The sequence below is a fragment of the Lathamus discolor genome, chromosome 8 (genome assembly GCF_037157495.1).
Source record: "Lathamus discolor isolate bLatDis1 chromosome 8, bLatDis1.hap1, whole genome shotgun sequence".
NCBI lineage: Eukaryota > Metazoa > Chordata > Aves > Psittaciformes > Psittacidae > Lathamus > Lathamus discolor.
Genome location: NC_088891.1, coordinates 3,493,237 through 3,517,771, shown reverse-complemented (window position 1 = coordinate 3,517,771; position 24,535 = coordinate 3,493,237). Strand labels below are relative to the sequence as shown.

The following is a 24,535-nucleotide window of genomic DNA, read 5'->3' as shown; positions in this document are numbered from 1 at the left end:
ACCCAGATGCTGAAACAGGAGAATTAACTAAAACCGAGTGTAGGACGCTTTTAACCCTCTCCCGCACCGGCCGATGCGCTTGGGCTATGTGGTACATGGGAGCAGCTCATCCCCTGGGAGCACCCAGATCTGAACCTTGTTTTCAGGGCGAAAACCCCAACAACCCAGCCCGTATTTCCCACATAACAGAATTCCCTCTCCTTCTAAATCCCTTTGGAAGGAGAATTAAACCACCCGCAGCCTCCCAGCAGCAGCACTTCGGCGCGCCACGCTGAGGTAACCGGGGGCACCGGGGTGCAGCCCCCTGCCCGAAATGGCGGTGGCTGCGTTTCCCCCCTCAACTCCTCCCAAACCAGCCCGAAAACGCCGTGTTTGTGAGGAAAACGCCGTGTTTGTGAGGAAAACGCCGTGTTTGTGAGGAAAACACCGTGTTCGTGAGGAAAAGGCCGTGTTTCGGGTTATTTCGCTTTAAATAACAGTCGGCCGGGCGCTGTCGCCGCGCCGCTCGGCCCGCCCTGAGGCGGCGGGGCCGTTGCCATCAGCCCGCCCTGAGGGACCATGGGGGACGAGCCGGCGGCGGGGGACGACAGCCGTGAGTGGGGCCTCGGGGGGCCGAGCCGGGAGCGGGGTTTGTGCGGTGGGAGGGGGCGGACCCAGCGCCGGGCTCCGTGGGGGCTGTGGGGCAGGGCCGAGGTGGCTTTAAAGGCATGTAAAACCCCATTGAGAAACAGTGCGGGAAAAGGGGTGCTTGAGCCCTAGAGCATCCTGTATCCCGCCCTGTATCCCCAAGATGCTGCATGGAACGCCGGTAACCCTCACTTCAGCGTTCTGCCCCTCTTTAGCGACCAGTGGCTGGCTGTCCTGGGTTGCCTTTGTGTCCTGCAGCCTCAGCAGGCAGTTCTAGCATGTTTCTTTGCACACCTTTCCTTTGATGCTGTTTTAAACCTCTTGCATAATAAACTGCCTGTGAGTTGGTGCATTGCACTGAGGGTAAATGGGTTAAATGGTTTTCCATGCTGTTTGGGATAACTGAATTCATATTCAGTGTTATGAGGTGTGAAATACCCTGGAATGTGAGCTGGGAAGAGAAGGAAAACTGCTAAATGCCTACTGAAACACTGCTGTTGGGGCGCATGGCATGATAAGGAACACATTTACATCTACAGGGCTGGCTTCACTAGTGTGGACACTAAGTGGGAAACTCGGACCATCAAAATGAGGAAAGAATGTTAAATCAAAGGGATGTTTGGCATCTCTTGGCAATGGTGATCGTAAAATGTAAGAACACGTTTTGGTCACCTTGGGAGCAGGGACAGCATCATTGGCTTAACTGAAACACAGGATTTACTCCACTGGAGACAAGCATTTGCAAAGAGGTAATTTGTGTGTAGCCACTGGTGTTAATACTTAGTGTAAAATCTACAGGCTTTAGCCACGTTCTCCTCTCAAATGAAGTGTGGAAATGCAGTCCCATTAACACACCTGGCCAGAGAGAACAGGATCTCAATATGCAGCACAGAAAATCCAGTTCCTGTAGAAATCAGTGTCCAGGTCCTACTGTTTTAACATCAGGTCCAACACTCGTGAATGATCCCTATTAAGATTTGTGTTGTGTTTTTTGTGAGCTAAAGGGTTTTGTTTGAAGGCAAGAGGAACAGAAATTTGAGGGTGAAGTTATACCTCTGCTGCCCTATGAGTCTGTAATAGGGGTGCCTTTGTACTGTGCTCTCCAGAGAGAAATAGGGTAGTGCTATTTGGACAGCAAGCGTGTTTATCTCCTCAGTGTGGTGGTATGGGAAACACTAGGATGCTTTGATGCCTCTTGTATGGCATGGGGTTAATGTCTAGCCAATATGTTGATACAAGCTGCAGTTGCACTGAGCCCCTGCTACCCTCTAACTGCAGCCTGAGATACGCAGAAGAGAGCAAAGCCAGCTCTCCAGTGGGATGTGACCGGCTCAGGGTCTCACTCAAGCCCTTCTTGAATGGATTCCCCAATAGTGCTGGGGCAGAGACTGAGTCCAACAAACACTGATACCAGCCTTGCCAAAATCCTCCCTGTCAGGCTGTGGCAGGCCCAGAGTCGCAGCCTTGCTCTTGTTTCTTGGCAGGAAGGTTTGTTCAATTGAGAAGATTGCTGGGGCAAGGCCCAGCGTGGAGAGCTAACACGTAAATTGTGCCTAACTGCGCAGGACAAATGCTGCTTGTCGTGCTATATTAGGTGCAGAACTGCCACGGTCTATTAAGAGATACAACACTAATCACAGGCCAGGCTGGTGGTTTTGTGCTGCTTGGCTGGTGCAGGTTGCCTGAAGGGGAACAGCAGGACCATGTGTAAAGACCTCCTTGTAGAGCAGTGGGATGTAAGGGGAAGGATGGAGGAAAGGGTCTGTGTCTTCTGCCCCAGCCCAAGCCTTTGCGCCAGCTCTGGGCCTTGGCACATGCCCAGAGGACATGGTCCTAATGGGTCAAAAGGGTTTTCAGCTGGAGCAGAGAAAGACACTGAATTAGAATTGAAGCTTGTAGGACTGGAAGAGCACTGATGTGGCACAGGGTACACAGGAGACAGTTGGAGAGGACAATCCAGCAAACATGGCAATGTCTGTAGGGCTGGGATTCTTGCTGGAAGAATCTTTCTGCACTTGAAAGCCACTTGAGATGAAGGGAAGGTTTGTTGGGACATGCTGCCCTGTGCTCCTTGCCAGCACTGTTTTAATACCCACTCTTCTGTCTCTGCTGCAGTGCTTCATTCAGAGAAGGAGTTTCACGATGCAGCAAAGCGTAATGACACAGCCAGGATGGAGGAGCTCATCAGGAGAGGGGTCAACATCAAAGCCAAAAATAATGTAAGTCCTTGGGTTTTCCACCTCTGAGCTGCAGGAAGCGGGGAAGGTGTGTTTCAGAACTGCAGCTCCTTAACACTGCTTTTCTCGTTAGCCACTCAGCTGGTCAGAGCTGTAAAATACACCACCCAGTGCTGTATAGGGCCTGTGGCAACTGAGCAGTCTCACACAGCATTGTCATGCTGGCCAGACCGGAAAGTTGCAAGTGCTGAGGGAGGGTAATAATTTATGGTTCCCCTTGGAACCTGTGTGCCAGATACACATGGCTGCAGTGAAAGGTTTTGATTTTGCCATCTCTATTCGCTGAGGCTCTGGGTCAAACACAGTTCCTGGTGCAGGTCTCTCCTTATTGACCAGTAGGCGCTTGGAAATACAGGGTTGCACCCATCCCTACTGTTTCAATCAGTGGTCAGCGATAGTCTTCATTCCTGTGCTGTTGTTACAGTCCAGAACCGTAGTTTCTGGGCAGATGATGACTAACACTTGTCTGCCTGACAAGAGAGGAAAGAGACAGAGGGCAGTGTCCAAACAAAACCTTGCACAGTGTGAAATTCTGGCTCCATAGATGGCAAAGGAGATTTCGGGCTTCAGGAAGGCTGGTGGATAAACATACACTCTGCATACATCAGCCTCCCCTCTCTTCTTCCTTCCCTTCCAGGCAGACCGGACTGCCCTGCACTGGGCTGCAGGAGCAGGGAATGTGGATGCTGTGCGACTGCTCCTGGACCATGATGTCCCGGTGGATGACGAAGATAATGTACAAAGGCTCCCTTATATGTCTTGCAGATGCATTCTGTGCTGGGGGAGCACCGGGGCTGGTGCTGGGCTGAAAGTTACAGACATCACCTTAGCCCTGGGTGGGTGGCACAAGGCATTGCAGTGCTGGGGAAGCTGCGGCAGGTGCAATGCCTTTCTGGAACAAGCCTTGCTTTTCTGCTCTTTTTGGCCTTCTGCTTGCATGCACAGTGACCAGGAAGTAAGCTGGTAGAATCAGTGAGAACGATGGGGATGGTGGTGGCTGCAGATAGCTGCAAGTGTCTCTTTTCTTTTGCCCAGTTTGGAATGAATGCACTTCTGCTGTCTGCCTGGTTTGGCCACCTCCGTGTCCTGCAGATCCTCGTCAATGCTGGGGCCAAGATTAACTGTGTCAATAGGGTAAGAGAGTCTCCCTTTGTGGGTCCATCACACAGCTCTAGAAAGTGATGGAGAGGGGAGAGACTTATCTGTGAGCTAAGGTGATCGTATGTGACAGCATCTGCTATGGGGACTGCCATCTCCACTTCTGCCTTATTCCTAAATCAGGAGTAGTATTTGTAGCTTTAGGGCTTGTTCACCTCACATGTATGCAGTGGTGATGTAGAAGGTGTTACAGAAATGGGAAACAGGTTTAGTGTATCAGCAATCTTTGTATTTTTAAACAGACCTTGGTTGGGAAAAGGAGCATTAATACTTGAGTCATAACTTGCTGTCTGCAGCACAAGCTAGTTTAACCCTAGAGGTGAAGGGAGGCATGGAACGGGTCGTTGCGAATGGGAACAGCTTGTTAAGAAGAGACTGTACCTCAGTTCTGGACTTGTTAGATGAATGGTCATTTATTCCTGTTCTCCTCTCCAGAATGGCAGGAACCTGCTGCACTGTGCTGCTCAGAAGGGACACGTCCAGGTAATGGAGTTCATCATGGAGGACCTGGAGGATGTGTGTGTGGATAAGACAGACAAGGTAGGAAGGCTTTTCACACAAATGTAAAGCAGACTAAAAGTTAACAGAAGAATCATTTTTGAAGTGTGCACTTTTTCCCACTGTGGACTGGATTATTGCCCAAGGAATTATTGTGCTGCTTACAGCAGATTCTCTAATCTTGTGCTTTCTGAGCCTTTCTTGGACTGTATTTCTCTGTTTCTTTGTTTCTAAAGTTGGACAGGACAGCGTTTCACCTAGCTGCAGAGAATGGGCAGCTGGAAGTGGTGGAGTTCCTAATTCAACTGGGTTGTTCTCGCAGTGCCAAAGACAAGGTATGGGCATAAAACCACACACAACGGAGGTAAATTCCAAGGATTAGAGGATGTAAAAGTCAGGGAGCAGGACACCAAATGAGGCTCGTGCAGGCAAACTGTCTTCAGTTGTAACTGTGGTTGTGGTGTGTCAGGGCTCTTCCCTATCCACTTGCAAGCCATTTGCACCTCAGTCCATGTTGGATTTCTCTCCAGTGCTTTTCAGATGAGATAGACAGTGAGCCTGGTGGTCCATGCTCCAGTTAAGGTAGCTGGGTTCCTTCCCTCACTGCTGCCCTAGTAGAAGACTGCTTCAGGCTTGTGATACTGGTTACAACCTCCTTTTCAGTCATGCTGGATATACTCTGTGCAAGGTTGTGCCATATGAACACTCAGTCCTGTGATACATACATGTATGAAGTGGTTATACTTTCAGGAAGAAAATACAGCATTGCATTTAGCTGCTAAGAATGGACACCTCTCTGTGCTCCAGAAGATTATAGATGTTGGAGTCGACCTTGATGGAAAGAACATTGTAAGTGTATTTAAAGGAAATAAACCCCACAGCAGTTTTACCCTTTCCCTCCCTAGAAACATGCTCCTGCCACAATCAGACTGAGCACTCAGTATTGACAAGAGAGGTCTAGAGGATAGCTTTTACCTAAAGTGTATGTGTTCAAATGCAGGTCACAGTTGCACAGCACCAGTGAAAGGCAGCATCCTCCTTGGACCAATATCCAGTTCTAAAGTGTTGCCTTTTCTTCTGTATATGCTGGCCTTATAACTCAATTTAACCTCCATTTTTTCCCCTGACCCTTGTACATTCAAGCACCTAAATTGTTATCGAGTGTGCTTTAAACTAAACTTCACTACGCTTTATAGTATTGACTTAGTCACTGAACATATGGACCTTCTGTTTGAGATCTCTTTTTGACAGACCTGCTTTGGAAAATTATGTGGGTGGAACACAGTTAATGACTTAGACAGCAAATATTGGCTTAGTAATGTTATTATTTATTCCAGGCATGCTGCCAATTGAGTTTATCAGTAGTTTTTTTAGTCTTATTTAGTTACTGTTTTTGAAAAGTATATTTGATTGTGATTAAGATCTGAAAGAAAGGGGACACCACCTTCTGTGGCAACTCTGGTAGCATTTGTTTTCCCCCAGATGAGCCGCCCTTTGTGCGAAGAACAATAATCAAAGCAGGTTAAACCTTCTGCTTGCTTCTGTTTTCATGTAAAGAAATGAGCTCCAGACCTCAGAAAGGAGAACTAGTGCTTGGGGGCCATGAGTTTCCCGGTCCTCCTGTGGCTGTCTCTGGGCCACAGGAAAATGGCTTGTCTTCATTGTCCATGTGAAATGCTCTTTTGTTTTTTAATCAGCTGAAAGAGAAAAGATAGGAACATGATGTTTGCCTTGTGGCTCATGGGCCAGCTGTCTCCAGTGGCATAAGGACAGAGCGGTACTCGGGCATGTCAGTGGCAGATAACTGTGCCCTTTATCTTCCTAACAATACACTGGAGATCCATGGCCCTCAGAATTGGTATTTTAACATGTAACAGGTTCAGAAGACAGGGTAGAGACCTCATTCTGCTGCTCTGTCTGGTCCTTGTCTACAGAAGTGCTGCTTGTCTCCTTTTTTGCCTTGTCCAGGAAGGACTTACAGCTCTGCACATGGCTGCTGAGGGGGGTCACAGTGACTGTGTGAAGCTGCTCTTGGAAGCTGGTGCCGATGTCAATGCTCAAACACAGGTTAGCTCCACAGAGGTGGTTCCATGTCCAAACACGACTCTATGGATTTCTGCCCAGATCTGTGGCCTTCCAAGTAGGGCACCCATTATTGAGTGAGGCCACGTGGAGCCCAGCACTTCACAAACAGTGCAGATGGCTTTATACAAAGAGGTGGGTGATGCTCCCTGCAACTGCTCTGGCTGTGGAGACAGAGTCTGTGAATTTCTTGGTATGGGAGCACAGGGCTCTTGCAGGAGAGAAGCAGGGAGATCTCTGTGGATAGCCTGTAACAACTGCAGCCCTGAGAAGAAGCCCTGACTCACACCCATCTCTTTCGATGTGCCTCCCAGAAGAAGATGAACTGCCTTCATTACGCAGCACTGCATGGCTACGAGGAGACAGGCAGGATCCTTCTGGACGCAGGAATCCACACAGATGCTGTTAATCATGTAAGTCCTGATTAATGCTCTCATCACTTAAAAAAGGCAAAGCCAACTTGTGGAGCTGTTCAAGAGCACAAAGCAACTTCACAAGGACCAGTGCTGCTATCGTATCTGTGCTCATGGAGCAGTGCCCCCAGCCTACCTCCAATCCAGACTGGACTCTGTCTTGGAATAAGACATGCTGGGTACACCATGATCCTTTCAGTGCCTGAGCTAAGCTCTTCCTAAGCACAGAATCTTCTTTCCACAGCAAAATGCATCAGCCACACACATTGCGGTGCTGCAGAACTTCCCAGCCATGGTGAAGCTCTTCATCGATGCAGAGTGCGACCTTGACGCTGCAGATAATGTAAGACTGCAGCTCCTGTTCTTTGAAACATGAACCAGTTCCATGGGGGATTTGATCAACCTTGGGGACAGGATTAAAGAAGAGTGCTTTAAAATGGGGAAAACCTGGAAGCGCAACTTAGGAAACATGAGAGCTGTGAAATGATTTGAGTATTGCAGTGAGGTAACCAGTTGATGACATTCAACACCTGGACTGTGCCATGTCCCTGGGACCTCTGCACAGCTCATTGCACAGTCAGTCATTCCTTAGTCTGAAATAGCATCAGGGAGGCTTTCTAGTGCTGGTGCTGGGGCAGACCAGTTCTGCTCAGCTTGAGAAACTCAACTCCAGTTTGAGGCAGGAGGGTGTTTAGCCCTCAGCTGAAAAAGGGATAGAGGGGAAGGGAGGGCAGAGCTGACAGGGTTCTTGCAGCACTTCTTCCTGGTATTGTTCTGTTCTGTTCTGTCCTGTCCTTCCAGTCTCATACTTGTCCTCCTCTAAAACGCAGTCCTTTCCCCCTCCTGCAGAGGCAGCAGACCCCTCTGCACATCGCTGCAGAGCATGGCAGGCAGGACATGGCCGAGATGATTCTCATTGCAGGAGTTAATCTGAAGCTAACAGACAAGGTAAATGTTTCCATGGGTCAGATAGATTCCGTGGGGTGAATATGGATGGTCTTTGCCACTATTGTCATTATTTTCAAGGGAGGTTAGTAATAATATTAAAATCTGGATATTTCCAGGGAGAAGGCCTTGACACACTGCTTGAGCAGGTTATTTTGCATTCTAGTTAATTCAGCAAAAGCATTGTCTGTAAAGCAGATACATGTTATAGCAAAAGGAATTCTAGATGAATCGGGTAAGTTGTGTGCAGCCTGGAAGTGTGGTACGCATACAGAAAATGCTGAAGCAGGTTTGGGCAGCCTGTGGAACCACAGTGGGACTCAGCACAGGGGAACATGTTCCCACTTTGCTGTGTGAAATTTGGTTTCTGCTCACATCTGAAGCTAGAACTGCTCTCCCTGGCATGCCTGAGGCCTGGGCTGGCTTGCTTTCCTTCATGCGGCATTCAAATCTTGTTCCTTTTTGCTATAAGCTTTTAGATACAGACACAAATCGTCCCTGTGCAATCCCAAATCATATTCATGTTAAGGAGTGTAATTACAGTTTCATAGTCCCATCAACCTGTGCTTCTCCTAGGAGATTGTTTCTAATCATGTGTATGTGGAGCCTATAAAATTAATGAGGTTGTATAAATCACTTGAGTTTCATGTGCCAGCAAACCTGCTGTGCAAAAGGCTATAAAACACCTCAGACTGTAGTGCTGAGCTGGTCCTTGGCTGGCTCCACCCATGTTACTGGGGGCCTAAGAACACCCTGCCATCCACTGAGGGATGCAGGATGCTTTCCCAACCAACAGAGAAGATGCTGCAGAGCCTGGAAAAGGACTCCTCTTGCCCTGAAGACAGTAGCTCCAAGCTAGCTCACATCCAAGGTGTGTACAGGTGGAGAATAGGGGTTGTTCATCCTCATTGCTCAACAGGCTGTGCTGCCTGCTACTACAGGCTGTGGGGTGGGCAGGGAGATTGTACCTCCTAAGCAAGCAAGGTCTTTTCCAGCTCATTTTTCCCCTTCTCATTTCAGCAAGGGAAGACATCTCTGGACATTGCTGCTCGGGGCAATCACATCAACCTGGCAGACATGATTATCAAAGCCGATCGGTTTTACAAATGGGGAAAGGTGAGCAGCATACATACCATCTCCTGTGCTTCCCAGGGCGGATGTGGCTTTGTCCTCTCCATGGTACCAGCTGTCAAAAGGAAAAGAAATACAGGACATGCTGTGACAGCCTGACCTCTGCTTTCATCTCCTTACTTAAGGAAAACAGAAGTCCTTACCATGCCCATAACATCTACTTAAGGCTTTCCTTATTTAAAACAGCCCATGTTGCTAAAAAAATACCCGGCTGTGCTGAAGGGAACAGGGGTTTTCCAAGATTCTTTGGCAGCTGTTCCCAAAGCCCTGCAGAAGGGATTGGGATACCATTAGCTCCTTTTGCCCAGGAGGAGAAACTGGGAGGCTGGGGAATGAGAGGTACATCTGCAGTATCCTACACAAACCCTCTGCTATGGCTTTGCAGGACAATCTGAACAGTGACTCTGACTCCTGGGTAGCAAAGCACTTGACCTTTAAGCAAGATCACAGGCTGGAAACACAGCACATCCGCTCAGTAATGTGGAGATTGGCTACCAAGTACCTCAGACCTGGTGAATGGAAGAAGCTGGCACATTACTGGAAATTCACTGATGCCCACATTAGGGCCATCGAGCAGCAATGGACAGGTATAAAACACCACTCAGGTATTTGCCTTCCTTCACTTGGACTGTGATTCTAGGAGAGAAGTCTGCAATAATAGCAAAGCATGAATTTGTCTATGAGTGAAGCACACAAACACAGGGGTTACCAGTTCACTGCTCACTCCTGAGGCACTTGCCAGACCTGCAAGTTCTTGCTACAATTCCTATTCTATAGGACAGAAGAAATTTGGTAGTTTTATTTTTGTCTTTTAAGGAGCTGAACCAAACAGGCAGTGAAGTCCCATAGGATTTAAGAGATACATTAGTAGAAACAGGTTCTGAGTTTCACAAACAGAGCACAGCTGGTTTGGTTACTGTAGTTTGCACGATGCAAGGATGGGGCTAAGCTATGCTCTGAGGCAGAAAGTCTGTATTGCCATGAGAGGTTGCCTGACAAGCCCAAGCTCATGAACGGCCACTCCATGAGTTTCACATGAATTAGCAATCACACCACAAGCAGGAATTAAGCTAAACTGTACTTTAGAGCCTTCCAGTAGGCTCCAGAGAGGAGGGTCCAAACTCACCGGTTCAGAAATCCACTCTGGTCAGGGCCATGCGCTGCAAGCACAGGATTTCACCTCTGGTTGCATCTTGCCAGGCACTAAAAGCTACAGGGAGCACGGCCACAGAATGTTGCTCATCTGGCTCCATGGTGTGATCACAGCGGGAGAAAATCCAGTCAAGGGATTATATGAAGGCCTTGTGGGGATTGGAAGAAGAGATTTAGCAGGTGCTATGTAATACTTTTGTCTTCCTTCAAATAATGCACACTGAGCACTACCTGAATTCTGTGGTGACAGAGCATACGCAGAGGAAAAACTTAACACAAATTCACACAAGGTGAAAGCCACCCTGTCCCTTGCTACCCCCTGACACAGATTTGTATTTTCATAGAATGGTTTGGGTTGAAGGGACCTTAAAGCTCCTCCAGCTCCAACCCCTGCCACAGGCAGGGACCCCTTCCACTGGAGCAGCTTGCTTCAAGCTCCTGTCTCCAACCTGGCCTTGAGTACTGCCAGGGATGGGGCAGCCACAGCTTCTCTGGGCACCCTGTGCCAGCGCCTCAGCACCCTCACAGGGAAGAGCTTCCCAATATGTACTGTAAATCTCCCCTGTGGCAGGTTCAAGCCATTCCCCCTTGTCCTGTCCCTACAAGCCCTTACAAAAAGCCCCTCTCCAGGTTTCTGTGCAGCAGAACTTTCTCTCTTTTACAGAAAGCATTCGGAAAAAAGCAAACGCCGACTCTGCCTCTCCACGGAAGTGTGTAGCAATGTAGCACCAGGAGGGAACCAGCGACTCCTTCAACAACTTGTCCTTAAGCTAGAGGAGAGACACTTGCTGTGCTGCTGATCAGGAAGCAACTGCAACTTAAGGGCTTCTTGTCATCAACAGCTGGCACCACTGTTGCTTCCCTCTCCAGAACAGGGAGGGCATCAGCAAAGCCAATGGCCTGAAATGCCTCTTTACAGAGGAAGGAGAGTTTTATCGGCTGCTGCGTATGGTCTGGGTGCTGTAGCAGGAGGTCAGCGAGCCAGCCTCGCTTCTCATACTGCGAGCATCAGGAACTGCTGTTTTACTATAACTGGTTTACATCTCATTTTTGCATATAAATTTTAATTGTCTGTTTGTAAGTTATTGAGGGCAAAGCCCTTGCTTTCAGGAGTGTTCTTTACTTACCTTGTTTTGGGAAGTGTCTGTCCCTTGTGTCCTAGTATGTTCAGAATGTCCTTGTTAGGGCAGGAATTTAGAAGAGTCAAGGCTCCCACTTGGTCCTTGTGGAACCATGAGGGCTGTGATCTTTAACAGAAAATTTCAGAGAACATTAGCATACACTGTTTATAGATGTACATTAACCTATACATACTGTTCATGAATCAACCAGGTAACTTCCTTAATCCATAGGTTACACTTTTCAAGCTGTAAGATAAGAATGATCATTGGTTATCTACACAGCCTCTGACAAGGACAGAGTTTTCTTGAATACTTATTTATCATGTAATACTTTGTATTTATTTTTTTTACAGTGTTTCAAGGGTAAAATAATGTCTGTATTTCAATAAATCCAGGTTTTACCCTTATATTTGCCAGTTACATCCTAGTTATTCATTATTATTAAAACAACACTACATAATTCTTACTTAGAGCTAAACCAGCACAACCTTAGCATTAAAGCTTGAGGTGGACTCAAGCTTTAGTGTGCTGGTGTTCTTCATCCCTAGAGGTGGCTGTAGAGGCGGCTGTAGAGGCAAACCAGGACCAGGATAAGTTACAGAGCTGTTCTCTTTTAGTCACAACAAAAGACCCTTACTGAAAGTGAAGTTTTATTGAAAACCATCTTCTAAACAGCAAAAAAGTTAAAAATTCAAGTGCTTTATTTCCAATAGAAACAAACTAACTTACGACACAACATACAAGGCAAATAAGTGATGGCAACCTTGTCACTTAAACCAAATACTCAACAAAAATACATGGTGGCTTCCAAGTACACAATTTGCATGTGGCAATATATACAGCTGAGTGAAAAGTATAAAAAGAATGCTGTTCTGCTGAAGAACATGATAGTGAGGACTTTGGTAGCAAAAAGTGTCTTTTGTTTTTAAAACTGTAGTCTTCAAAGATGCTTCCTTCAATTCAAAGACTAAAAGTTAAACAGCTCTATCCCATTGTACTGCTGGAGGTTACTGTCCACAGGCAGATCACTGACTGATCCTGCTGGAGTCACACAGTGATAATCGGCTAACGCAAGGGAAAAGGTAGAGTGGGAACAGTTGCTCATACACAGGAAGACCACGGAACCATTTCCTCATTTTCACCAGTGCTCCAAGACCTACTGCTCTTGTTCATTGCTGGAGTGAAGGCTGATCTTCTGGACTTCCAGCTCTTCTGCGCTGACCATGGAGGGATCGATGGCTGCATATCGGGTACCATGGAACTGCAGTAAATGGATCTGTTGAACACAAAGTAATGCTGAAACAAGTGTTTTGGTAAAAAAAAGAAACATTTCTCCTGAGTAATTATTGTGAGGATGAAGTTACAGCTTTTGAGTATAAGAGGACAGAAAAAATGGGCAAGAGGTGAACCCCCAAAGTCAGTCCCCCCATGAATGTGACTACTTCCATCCCTGCATTCTGTATCAGCAACCTGGGAGCAGAGCTCAGGCAAGCCAAGGGGGAAAAACCAGGACAGAAAATACATTTCCTATTGCTGTGCACAGCAGCAGGTCTGGTTTGAATGCAGACACTCACTTGAATATACAGGTTGACCTCAGCACTCCTGCAGAGATAGGGGAAGTTGCCTCCTGTTTTGAGATGAGCTCTTCTGGCATTAGGATAAAGTTTATACATTTCTTCTTTTGCTTCAGTCGAAAGCGCACTTTGGTCAAACACCTGCATAACAAGTCACAGCAATTAGGTCTGAATCCCAGACTTTGATTATCAAGTCAGACTGGACATATGCTGCTCCTGGAAGCAATTCTCAGCTTCTCTCTGGAAGAGTGTTAATGAAACAGGAAACAAAGGGAACACATCAGAAAGCAAATGCTGTGATACATAAACATATGGTTGTGCTATGGCACAGAACAGTTTGCAAGTTGACACAGAAGAGTCCTGGTGTTGCCCAGTCAGTAAAAGACTTGACTAAATATGAAGTTATGTGCTGCCAATACTTACTAAGTTGCTAAGAGAATATCCAGTCCCCACCTGGAGGGGAGGAAACAGTGCTTAAGTAAAACACACAGAAGGATGACACTAACTTACATCCATGATGGTTACAGGGATGTCCCGAATTTTATGAGGTTCTACATAGGAGTTCTGGCAGTTGAGGGTAAGTCTTGAGGCGAGCTCGCTCTGGCCCAGGCTCTCCAGCTTGCAGTAGAGAGAAACATTGATTAACACCGTATTTCACTGCAGGAAGTTAATGCAGTATTAACAACAGAGCCAAAGAGAAGTTAGCTTTACAGGAAACAGTTAAATATCATAGTTCAACTTAGTATTACTCTGCACAAGACATGCTTAAAGTATGTTCCATTAGTTGCTCCTGCCTCTGGAGCATGGCCTACAGACATAGCCCAGCACCTTCTCCTCTGCCACCTCAGTTTAACTTCCTCTCTTTTGATCTCCATAAACAGAACCGTAAAGGCAGATGGTTGCAGCATCAGGTGAAGTGCTGGGGCTGTGACAGTCATCACCTGCCCAAAATCCATCCCTTTCTCCTCCCTCCTGGGTAAGTAAATGAAGGAAGCAGCAGAAATATCCACGACCTCCTGCTAAGCAAATCTTCTACTGAGATAGACATCACAGCATGAGAGTACACAGGTACCTACCCTGTCCACCATGAAATCGATCCCATCGGCCATCTCAGGATCCAGAGGACCAGATACAAAATTCCCAAGGACAATTTTTTTCAGCATGAAAGCAGGCATCAGCCAAAAACTGAAACAGACAAGATGTAACAACCTTCAAGCACTGAGGACCCTAACAGTGACATGCTTTGTTGTCAGTCCTCCCTTTCCTGGCATAGACTTTGTGCTTTAACTTCAAATGAAATCCTGAAGAAGCTTTAAGAACATGGAGAGGGAAAACCTGGCAGCAAGGTGCTTGAACTGCTCTGGGAAGCTGTTGGTCCTCCATTGCAAAAGTGTATTTTAAACATGGTGAATAACACTTTCCTCACTCGAAGTGGGTTTGCAAGAAAACAGGCAGTTAAATCTGACCACACATCCACAGAGGATCACAGAATGACTTGTCTGCCAGATTCCACACTCCCAATTGTGAACATTTCCATTCTCTTTATGCTGTGGCTTCAAAACTCGCAAGCATCCCATCCCACACCTCTCTTACCAGGCTGGAGACAGGTTAAACACATGTCCAACCAGAGCAGCAGGACACTTCACCACAGACAGGTTAATGCCATGAATCTGATGGCTTGTCTCAGCCTTGCTTACCTGTTTGCTGTCCAGGTCTGATTGAAGATAGAAGTGTCGCTAAAGGAATTACACAGGATCAGAGACTGAACTCTGGGAGATTTGTGTGTGTATTCAGCAAACTTTTGAGCCAGAAAGCCTCCCAGAGATGCTCCAAAAAGGTGAACCTGGTGCAAGGAAAAGAACCAAAATCAAACAGATCACTTGTGAAATACGTGACCTCTAAGCACAAGGTTTCGTGGCAAAAATAAGCCACTGTAGTTTTACCCAGTCCTCATGACCCATTTTGTTAAAGAATCCCTCTTCTATTCAACTTCTGGATCTATGCACGATATAAACGTGACCAAGATTGAAAGAAGGAAATGTTTCCAGACCACAGGCCCAATGTCTGTGTGCTCATCAAGCTTAATAAAAAACAAAAAGGAACATTTCACTTTGGCTTCAATAATCCAAGACACTTTGCTGTGGTATCCTGCACTATGTGAGGTTGGAAGGGTAGCTTCCACAGGATCACATGGAAACCTAAAGTTACCCAATTCAACTTAACAGGCCTAGAACAGCAGCTGAATTCAGGCCAAGTACAACAATTTTCAAGGGTACTCACCTTCAAAAATAAACTAGTTCCAAATGTAAAATTCCAGCACAGCCTCTTTATTTCTAGGCTACGTTTTTGTGTCACGTGTTATACGCCTGCTCTTAACCGAGACTTTAAAACGTTAGGTTTTTATTGCAACTCCACATCCATTTCCCTACCCCCAAGCACTCACTTTATCCAGCTGAAGGTGGTCTAGCAGTTTTCTGAACCCATCACAGAACTCCAGGTGATCCCAGTACACCGGATACTGCAACTAAAGTAACACACAGTTAGAAAAAGCCATCTCGGATCAGTACCTGTCAGCTGTCTCCTTGAAAGCCACACCAAATCTCATATTCAGGGTTTCATGATAGCAACCTGCCTTGCCTGTAGCATGAGGCTCAAGCTCTTCAGTAAGGTCCCTCCAGCCCAAGGGTGTGAACACCTCCCCTTTGCTTGCACCACAATACATGACAAGGTACCACAGAGCAACTTTGTTGGGGAAAGTGCTTCATTCTGTAACCAGTGAGGAGAGGCTGGAATGATTCTCCAGTGCTTTTGTGGTGTGTGAAGCTGGCAAGCACACCAACCATGAACTGCTGTTAGCGTGCTCCTGAAGCTGTTTAGCAGAAATACTGTTGTTCAAATCAATCATCTCAGTCCTGCTCAGGAGCTGACAAGCCACAAAAGAGCTGTTGGGATTTTAAGGAGTGACTTAGCAAGCTGGCCAAGAACCACCAGCCTTAAGGAAAACACGGAAACCCTGAACTAACCCACATCTTCGCCTCATGGCTAACAAAGATCCAGCTGGAGGCAAGGACAATTGGTGTCCAGCGCACACAAGGGAAAAACACACTGAAGTTAACAACATGCATGCACAAGGCTTTGGGTAAGTGCTGATGTGGACATACAGCAGATTTCAGCCTGGATCTGCCACACACTCTGGAGTGCAACTCAGCATTGTGTTTTTTGTAGATTCCCTTAATCTAAACTAAGTTTGCCTTCATTATCTAGCCTCTCAGCGCAAGTACATTCACTTTGACACAGCACTGGAAATACTCACAGCAATAACTCTGTAGCCCCATCCGGTCAGCGCCAAAATCTGCTGGAAAAACACATCTGCAGTTCCACTTACAGGAGGGAGGAATATGAGCGGACAGCGAATGCTCCGAGGCCCCGCATCATACAGCGACCAGACTTTGCTGTCATCATCGTCTACTATTATCTGGAAAGAGAGAGGCACTTGGAGGGGAGAAGAAACACACCAGAGACACGAGGCTCTTCAGCCAGCTTCCAGAATTGCTTCTACAAAATCTGTGCCATCCAGTAAATGTTGTAAGCCTCAAGACCCGTTTGAACAAGACCATCTTTTGCTTTTCCAGCTTTCTTCTCCAAGGCTATTTATTAACTGGCACAACAAGGTTTGTGCAGACACAGCTGGAGCAGAACCATGGCCATGCACTGCCAGACCAAATGTGTCTTGACATCAGCTGGATAATGAACACAGTGCCTTGGGAAAGGAGCCACTGTGCCACAGCCCAGGAGAGACCCAGGAGGTCAGTTCAAGGTATGGACAGCAACAGCCATGGGCTGGCAGAGACAGCACTGCCACAGGGGCAGCTTTTTAAGCAACCAGTGATGTTTGCATTCACTGGACATTACAGGTCTGGATACACACGAGCCTGCTGAATTAAGCAGTAACACCACAAGTTATTGATCTGAAGCAGTTACAGCTGGCTGCCAGGCACAGAGATACACACAGTTCCCAAAGCAGCACTGCAAAGCTGACCTGGAAAGAAAAATGCTTCCATCATCTGGCAGCACCTTGGGAGCATCTGGAGTACTCAGGACACATGGCTGGCTGAGGCAGAGTATTCACATGCAAGCTTAATGGGTAGTTCCTCACACAGTGCCCATCTCAGGCACAATTAGTATCCCTACAAGTACCCAAATGAGGTAAAAGTCTCCTTTTCCAGCAGTGCTGGAGCCCAACTTGTTTTTACAGGGCCTGTTCCATCAGCAAACTTGTTTATTTAGGATGCTCTTTCAACACCCCACAACCCAGCCAAAGTGTGCAGCTCAAACCAGACAAACAAGCACAAACCTCTGGGGAAAGCCTGTGTCACACAGTGGGAATTCACCTCCTCTGCATCAAGATTTTACAGCTTCTTGAACCGTAACACACAAGCACAATTTGCTTTTCCATCCCAGCAGTTAAGCTTCTCAGGGAATCAGAGAACAGCATATCACAAAGCTGATTTGCTTGACTAACAATCTGCTTGTACTGAAGCCGGTATTTCAGGCTCTGGGAGCATGTGAGACATCACATGATATTGTTTTGTAAAGTCTCTATGGAAAAAAGCAAGATTGCACAGCACAGCTTCCAGACCATTCAAAAATAAACCCTGTACAAAAGCCCTTCCACCCCCAAAACAGCCCTTTGCACACAAGTCCAGAGCTCCAGCTCTGTAATCCATCAGTAAGGCTGGACCTGGGCACCCGTTGGTGGCTATTGCAATGTTTACCTTTAGGAATACTCCTTGGAATCACAAACCCAAAGTTAGTTCATGTCCAGAGAACTGAGGCTCAGAGATGTTTCTTTCAAGCCCAGACAATGAATCAATGGGTTTCAACAACAGCTTGATTTGATTTCTGGCCACATACTGTGTGGTTTCACTCCAGATCCCAAGCCAGGCTAAGCCCTGTGCAGTCACTGCCGAGCTGGGAAGTCACAGCCTTCTGGTTTTGGTGGATCAACCAAGCATCACCTACAGTTTACATGAAGGGTAAAATCTGCTCTGCATCAAAACAAGGGGCAGAACTTCCTGCTTGAGTTTAGCAGAGCCAGAGTGTCCCTTGCTGAAGGACTTAGATAAGACAGGAGCAGCGTATGCAAATAGTGGCTCAAAGGCAAAGCTAAAAACTCAGATTAAAACTGTTATTTTCTGTGCTGCACTTCCTGTATCTGAGAAGAGTCGGAAGGGTGATGGAGCTGTGCATTTCCTGCTCCTGTCAGGAGGAACATCTCAGCCTGTTCTCCAACAATCTGCTCCAGCTCTGCTTCCTTAAGTTGATCTGACAGCAGAAACATGTGCTTACCAGCAGTAATGGTGGTCATCCCTTCCTCTGCTCTGCCTGTATTTCAGGGGGGAATAAATATTCCTAAAGACTGCTTTAGACATCAATTACATCTTCGACTTGTGCTTTGTTTCCCCTTCTCTCTCCAAAAACCAGGACTACTTTGATTATTTCTACCTTCTTCATACCCCGCATGCATCACTGTGCCATCATTAGACTGAACCACTTGGGAGGGTAGGGTATTCCCATCTGAAGGTCAGCAGCAGCTTCAGTTTACTCATATCCCTGTTTATGAAACCACAGCAGCAGCTGAAGGCAGCAGCCCCTGGCAGTGAGCTGCGGTGTCACAGTCCCCACGGCAGCAAGAGCGTGTTTTGCTGTAACCACAACCTCCAGCACCTTTCATTTACCAGACTGCACCCCAGAAAGCAGTGCCTCAGAGCATCCACATGCCTTTCCAATGGAATACTGTCCCCTGCGCTTGCTGAGCCATTGCCTGAAGGGGACAGCATGGCACAAACAGACACAGGAGATGTGGAATTGGGCAGAAACAGAAAGAAGCTGGACAGCCAGAGCCTAGAGAACATGCACAGTCACAGCAATGCATCTTTTTCGCTTACAGAAAACACAAACTGGCAAAAACGAATGAGAAACCCTGAAGAGAAGATCCTACAGCCCCTCCATAAAGGTAGTTTCTTAGAGAAAGCTACACACCACTCAGTGGAAATAATGCTGAGCACATGTAAGGATTGTTCCTCAGGTTTGGGACACAGTCCCTTTTGTGTGGCCCAACTGCAACCAACCTGCTGTTGAAAGAGGTAATGCTGCCAGCACCATCCTCATGTTGTCACAGCCCACACAGCCATCCAGATTAGGAAACTGAACCAGCTGGAGGTAATCTTAGCCCAAAAACAAACTATAGAACACCCCCAAGCTACACAGCTCACTGACTCTCAATGACTGTGCTGGCAGGAGCAGCAGGTTGGTGTGTAAAGGTAAGACTGTCCTTCAGTTTGGCAGGATTCTGGGCTCCTGCTGCACATTAGTCTGTAACTGCAGCCCCCACAAGCCGTATCTCCAACAGGCAGTGCAAGAGTTAGTCCAGGGCAGGAGCTACATATTAGCGCTGCACTCCATGCCCTCTGCCACTCAGCACATAGAGAGCAGAAGGTGGAGCACTGCTCACCTCAAACACTCTCCTGTGGTTAAGTGAAAAGGAGTGAAGAAATCCAAGTGAGAGGAGAAAGTGGTTGGAAAGTGTGATTAAGCAGAATCCATCTAAAGGACACGCAGTGGAAGAAAGCACATGGTATTTTTCACCATGGTTCAGGCACATTTCCACTCTCAGGAACGATGTGTAGGAAGAGCAGAGGTGGCTCTGGCAGCATGGCTGTATGGTGGTTGGGTCAGCTGTCCTGCCCTGGTGCTTCATGAGAGGCCCTGCATGTCATCCCCAGCACACCCCAGTTCCTCAGTCTCCTCCTTGCGCATGGCTGGAATCAGGATGCTGGGTACTGCTGCTGTGGCTCACAACTGTGAGCCTCTGCTCCCCACCACCACGTGCAGAAATGACCTCCCAGAAGCATGTGAAAGTATAGGGGATGCTTTCATGCACTCACATGACACAAGGGACAACACTTCAGGAGATAAACCAGGTCACCAGCACAGCCACAGCTGTTCTGCCTTAACCAGTCTCACCCACCACAGCAAGAGGAGACATTTCACCACAAGACCATGGCAGCTGTACACACCTTTTTAAGAGGAACTGTGCTTCTGAACCAGTTGTAGTCGGGAGAGACCTTAATCTCTCCCATGATGTTTAGGAAACACTCAAATTAGGTCAGCCTGAAAGAGAGAGACAAAGTTCGAAATCAGTAAATCGATCCAACAGCTTTATGAGAGGCAGCACTCAAAAGCTGTGCCATGTACACAAAGCATGTGCAGGGTGAGTTTGCTCTGATCAGTTGATTGTACTGCCTCTAACCCACATCAAGTTTACTTATCTTCAGTGTTCATCCCAAACCATGTAATTCTCCCAAGAGGCAGCCACCTGACCGCCTTAATGTACCAGCCTGATTGTGATGATGCTTTTGTAACAGCTGTAGAGGACAACTGTGTTGCAGAATATAAGTGGCTTAAAAACCTAAAACATGTTTTTGACTTGGCTTTAATTTATGAAGCACTCCAAATTTATGTCTAGTAAATATTTATACAGCTCACTCAGCAGTTCGCACAACAGAATTAAGTTATTTCATGAACCCACTGCCTAAGCATTCAGACCACGTTCTTCCATCTCAGTGTAAATGACCCAAGGGGGTCAGAGCTGATGTGAGGCTCAACTTACAAGCAAGCCCTGAAGCTTTAATTCTAACCACACAGAATTTGACTCTGGTCAGGAGTTATCAACAAAGATAACTTTGAAGCACACCAATTAATATGGAACAAATGGATTCAGACATGGGTCCACAAAGGAATGCCACTAACTCACTCTCTGAAGTCAGAATGTCCTAGCAGACCTAATGAGTGTCTTCTGATACTCCATAAATTAGTAATACACACTTCTAGATTTAACTTCTTTTAAGGCAGTGAGGGGCCATTAGCTTCCATTTATACAAGAGATGGTATCAAACAGTTCCCAAGCCTGCAGACTCAATGGCTTTACCCTGAAAGCCAACTGCCTCAGGAGACTGTTTTCATGCTTTCACACACAGCACTGGGCATAATAAAACAAAGAAACTTTTGCTCTTGTTAGTTAACAGTTGCCAAGTATAAATCAATAGGTTTTGTTTCCAAATTCTTCATAAAATAAGACCTTGGTATGTTCTGTGAATCACTCCATTTTGCCCCACAGGAAAGCTGTCGGTGTACAGGCTCAACCAGCTGATTGGGTTAACAGTTACTTACAATTTCCTCATCCTTCAGCCTTCATTTCCCTTTGCCAAGCACAGAAAACATGAACTCGAAAGGGAAAGTACTTTCTAAATGTCAAGACAACACATACAGAGCACATGATATACCTCATGTCCCACAAGGGTTTGAGGTACCCTTGTTTCAGTTTTGTGTAGCTTTGTTTTGGTGCTTCTATCAACTATTTTGTTCTTTGCCAGTCTGGCAGCAGATAAAATTACAGCAGAGGTAAAAAACACCTATTCCAACAACCTGCAGAGAAGGCACGAAGATGTGTTAGGGACTAAGGGGGACAGCCAGTTATTACAGAAAGGGAAGTGCAGTCCAGACCAATTCCTTTCCATAACTACACCTCAAGTAGCTCTCAAAAAGCAGCTCGGACAAAACTAGGGCAGAAATAAATTATCAGCAAATGCCTTAAAACAACATGTTCTCTTTGAGCATTATATTACAGCAGGGCCAAGAAACACAAGTCACAGGCAGGGCCTCACTCTGCTAGGCACTGCATGGGTATAGAGGCACAGGAAAGGGAGGCCTTCTGCTAGTGATTCTGTTTGCCATAAAGGGTTGGCAAACTCTTCCTGCTGCAACTGCCTCTCTTTTTCCACCACCTCAGTCTTTCAGCACTGTTCAGCTAATCCTTGTGGGCTGGCATTTCAATTGGAAGCTGCCGATCACTAGACTAGGTAAGGAAAAGGCATGATGCAGATGGACTTCATCCTTTCAGGCTATGCTCACACCACAGCAAGAGGCCACATGCAACATAGATCCTGAGCTTCCCATCTCACCTGTTACTGCTCATGGAAGCAAACCATTGGCTGATTCTTGTCCAGGCACATCTGTGATCATCACTCTGGAGGACTGCCCCTCTTTTATAGCAAGAGTAAGCAGTTTTTTCATTGATTATATCGAACTCTTGCTTAAGTTGATGTCCTGTTACTGATTCTATTTTCCCTTGGCACAGAAACACAGCATTAAGTTTGCCACAGAATAAATATTCACGCCAACGACAACTGTGAATTTTTCCAGTCACAGAAAAGCTGAACCATGAACTCAAAACAGGGAATCAGCCAGAGGGCAACTCAAATCAGAAAGACCCTGATGCTGTTCATGATGCAGCCTCTGAAGACCCAAATTTCATTTGCAATAAAACCAAGCAATCTGAAGAACCTAACTTCTTAAAAACAATTCCTCTAAAGGAAGAATCACTGATGGATGCATTGACAGCACTTGATAACATTCTCCTTGTGAGTTATCCCCACGACACTGTGACATGTTCCACTTGTTATTAATTTAGAAAGGCTTTGATTGTGCCGCTAGAGACTAACCCCTTGTCAGGGTGGATTACATGAGCGGGCACTCGCTCCTGTTCCTGTCCTGTGTCTGTGTGCACCAGGGCCACTGCGTGGCTGCCCTCCCACTGCACTGGCCACGCAGCACCCATTCCTTTGGGCCAAGAGACCTGAATCAGCAACAGCACCACTGAGAGCTGGCGGGAGCTGCAGGCAAGCACCAGGAGATGCAGAGGAAACACCAGGACTACGGGCACTTTATCAACACCAAATGCAGGCAACGGGGAAGAAGAGCTATGGATAACTAGGACATGGCAGCAGCACCTTCCTCTCTCCCTCAGTGCTGTCACTGCTAACCCAGCCTCAGGGTGCCCACGAACCCCAGCCTGGTACCCAGACACAGCGGGCTCACCCAGCTTCGCAGGTAGAAAGGGGGCAAACCCCACTCGGTACTCCCAGCCCAGGCACAGGCTGAGGCGGCCCCTTCACTTCAGAGCCCCTCCAAGAACATGAACCTGCACTGCAGAGCTTTGAGTGTCCTGCTGGGCCGTGTCCCGAGTCCTCCACCCGCTCCAAGCCCAAGCCCCCTCAGGGGTCGTGATATCCCCCTCCTCCCCTGCCTGAGACCTCCTCAGAGTCCCCCGGCCCCTGGGGCCCAGCCTTGTGCAGGACTAATTGTTGTACCGGAGCCCGAGAGACCCCCCCCCCCCAACCTCCTCAGCGCCCAATAGCCCCCCAGTGCTCCGCACCCCGGGGCTTTCAGTGCCCCCCCCCCCCCGAGCCCCCTCTCCGGTCCGAGCCCCAAGCAAGAAGCACAGGCCTACCCCCACAGCCACAACCCCTCCCCTCTTGCCGCCCGGCCCTCACCGGCTCGGCAGGGCCCGGAGCCGCCGCTCTCCTCCCGCTCCCCGCCGCGCCCAAGCGGGGGCTCACGCCGCCGGTGGCCACTTCCGGATGCTGCTCCCCCGCCGGACACGTGACAGCAGGGAGGAGCGCAAGCAAGCGCCATTGCTACCGAGGCGGAAGTAAACGGCGGCGGCGCCATCGCTACCGCGGCAGGAGTCACGTGCCCCTGCGGCGGGGCGGTGATTGGCCGGTGGGCGGGGAGGGCCGCGGCCGCCATTAACGCCTGGCGGGCGGGAGCGTGTGAGGGGCCGGTTCCTCACAGCGTTGCTGTAACGAAGAACCAAAGGTGCGGAGCGCTCTGGGCGTGCTTTATTCTGCTCTGTGCCGCCGCTCTGCTTAGTGCAGGCGCCGCTGCCATCCAGCGGGAGAGAGCGTCATTTTGTTACGTGTATATAAGAAACGTGAGTGATTGCAGTGACCTGGCGTGTGTTCAAGCCGGGGTCTCACAGTGTTACCTGCTGCCAGCGCGACCTGATGGTGTTTGCAGTAGGGCGGCTCCGGTTAATTAAGGAGAGCAGCAGGAGATCGGTTCCGGTCTCTGAGTCATTCCTGTAAAGACCAGGTGGGATCATTTAGCTTCGATTAATTGGGGTGTGATAATTAGGAGCTGAAAGTGAGAAACAGACCTGTAGATACCTGTGAGTTGTAGGTGCATTCTTCATGAGACACGGCTAAAAGATACGCTTGATTAATACGGAGATAAAGTACATGCAATAGATAATATATTTAATAATTATGACACTAATAAATTACAGCAATTACACTATTAATGAATACATTTAGCCTCACCTAGTATATATAGACTATATAACACAGGTAGTGGGGTCCCTGCCTGAACATCACCCTGTAGCAAGGTGTCATTTCATCAATCTCCTGAAATTGCTTCATTTTGCCTCAAGTTTTCAGCTTTCTCAGTTCAGTCTTGTTACAAAAAGCCTTTTGAAAGATAATTTCTGCGATCCTAGGGGAATACTTCCTTCGTGTTCAATTTAGGAAGAGGATCAAAAACCAGCCTCACCTGAGGTAACTGGCGTGTACTGAGGGAGGCGGGGGGGGGAAGCTGCTTCCCGGACTGCATTTCCCATGATGCATCGCGACGAGGCGCCCGGCCGCCCTTCGCTCCCGGACTACATCTCCCATGGTGCCCCGCGCGGCTGCACGCCG

General features: G+C 47.7%; 2 protein-coding genes and 1 long non-coding RNA gene across 8 annotated transcripts; 1 reads left to right on the top strand and 2 right to left on the bottom strand.

The window, feature by feature from the left end:
• The first annotated feature begins 512 nt into the window (after window positions 1-512).
• ANKDD1A (ankyrin repeat and death domain containing 1A) lies at window positions 513-11,805 on the top strand. 4 transcript variants are annotated; one of them, XM_065688383.1, is made up of 15 exons: window positions 513-592; window positions 2,743-2,846; window positions 3,502-3,600; window positions 3,900-3,998; window positions 4,458-4,562; window positions 4,757-4,855; window positions 5,271-5,369; window positions 6,489-6,587; window positions 6,917-7,015; window positions 7,260-7,358; window positions 7,865-7,963; window positions 8,981-9,076; window positions 9,477-9,678; window positions 10,292-10,423; window positions 10,908-11,805. In XM_065688383.1, exons 1-15 carry the CDS (start codon window positions 559-561, stop codon window positions 10,967-10,969), a joined length of 1,527 nt encoding a protein of 508 aa, XP_065544455.1. In that variant the 5' UTR covers window positions 513-558; the 3' UTR covers window positions 10,970-11,805. The 4 variants fall into 4 exon arrangements, with proteins under 4 accessions (XP_065544455.1, XP_065544457.1, XP_065544456.1 ...); XM_065688384.1 differs by lacking the exon at window positions 513-592 and adding an exon at window positions 1,304-1,376; XM_065688385.1 differs by lacking the exon at window positions 10,292-10,423.
• LOC136018795 (uncharacterized) lies at window positions 5,654-10,463 on the bottom strand. The gene is made up of 3 exons (XR_010614579.1): window positions 10,218-10,463; window positions 9,094-9,146; window positions 5,654-7,951 (listed from the first exon to the last, which is right to left on the bottom strand). It is a non-coding gene; the product is annotated as an uncharacterized LOC136018795 (long non-coding RNA).
• A 196-nt stretch (window positions 11,806-12,001) lies between the features above and the next one.
• SPG21 (SPG21 abhydrolase domain containing, maspardin) lies at window positions 12,002-23,476 on the bottom strand. Of its 3 annotated transcripts, none has more exons than XM_065688388.1 (10): window positions 23,333-23,476; window positions 21,962-22,127; window positions 20,018-20,111; window positions 16,252-16,413; window positions 15,382-15,462; window positions 14,636-14,781; window positions 14,015-14,123; window positions 13,449-13,556; window positions 12,939-13,079; window positions 12,002-12,640 (listed from the first exon to the last, which is right to left on the bottom strand). In XM_065688388.1, the coding sequence occupies exons 3-10, from the start codon at window positions 20,078-20,080 to the stop codon at window positions 12,521-12,523; spliced, it is 930 nt and encodes a 309-aa protein (XP_065544460.1). In that variant the 5' UTR covers window positions 20,081-20,111; window positions 21,962-22,127; window positions 23,333-23,476; the 3' UTR covers window positions 12,002-12,520. The 3 variants fall into 3 exon arrangements, with proteins under 3 accessions (XP_065544460.1, XP_065544461.1, XP_065544459.1); XM_065688389.1 differs by having other exon boundaries at window positions 21,962-22,118; XM_065688387.1 differs by lacking the exon at window positions 21,962-22,127 and having other exon boundaries at window positions 23,333-23,475.
• Window positions 23,477-24,535: the final 1,059 nt, after the last annotated feature.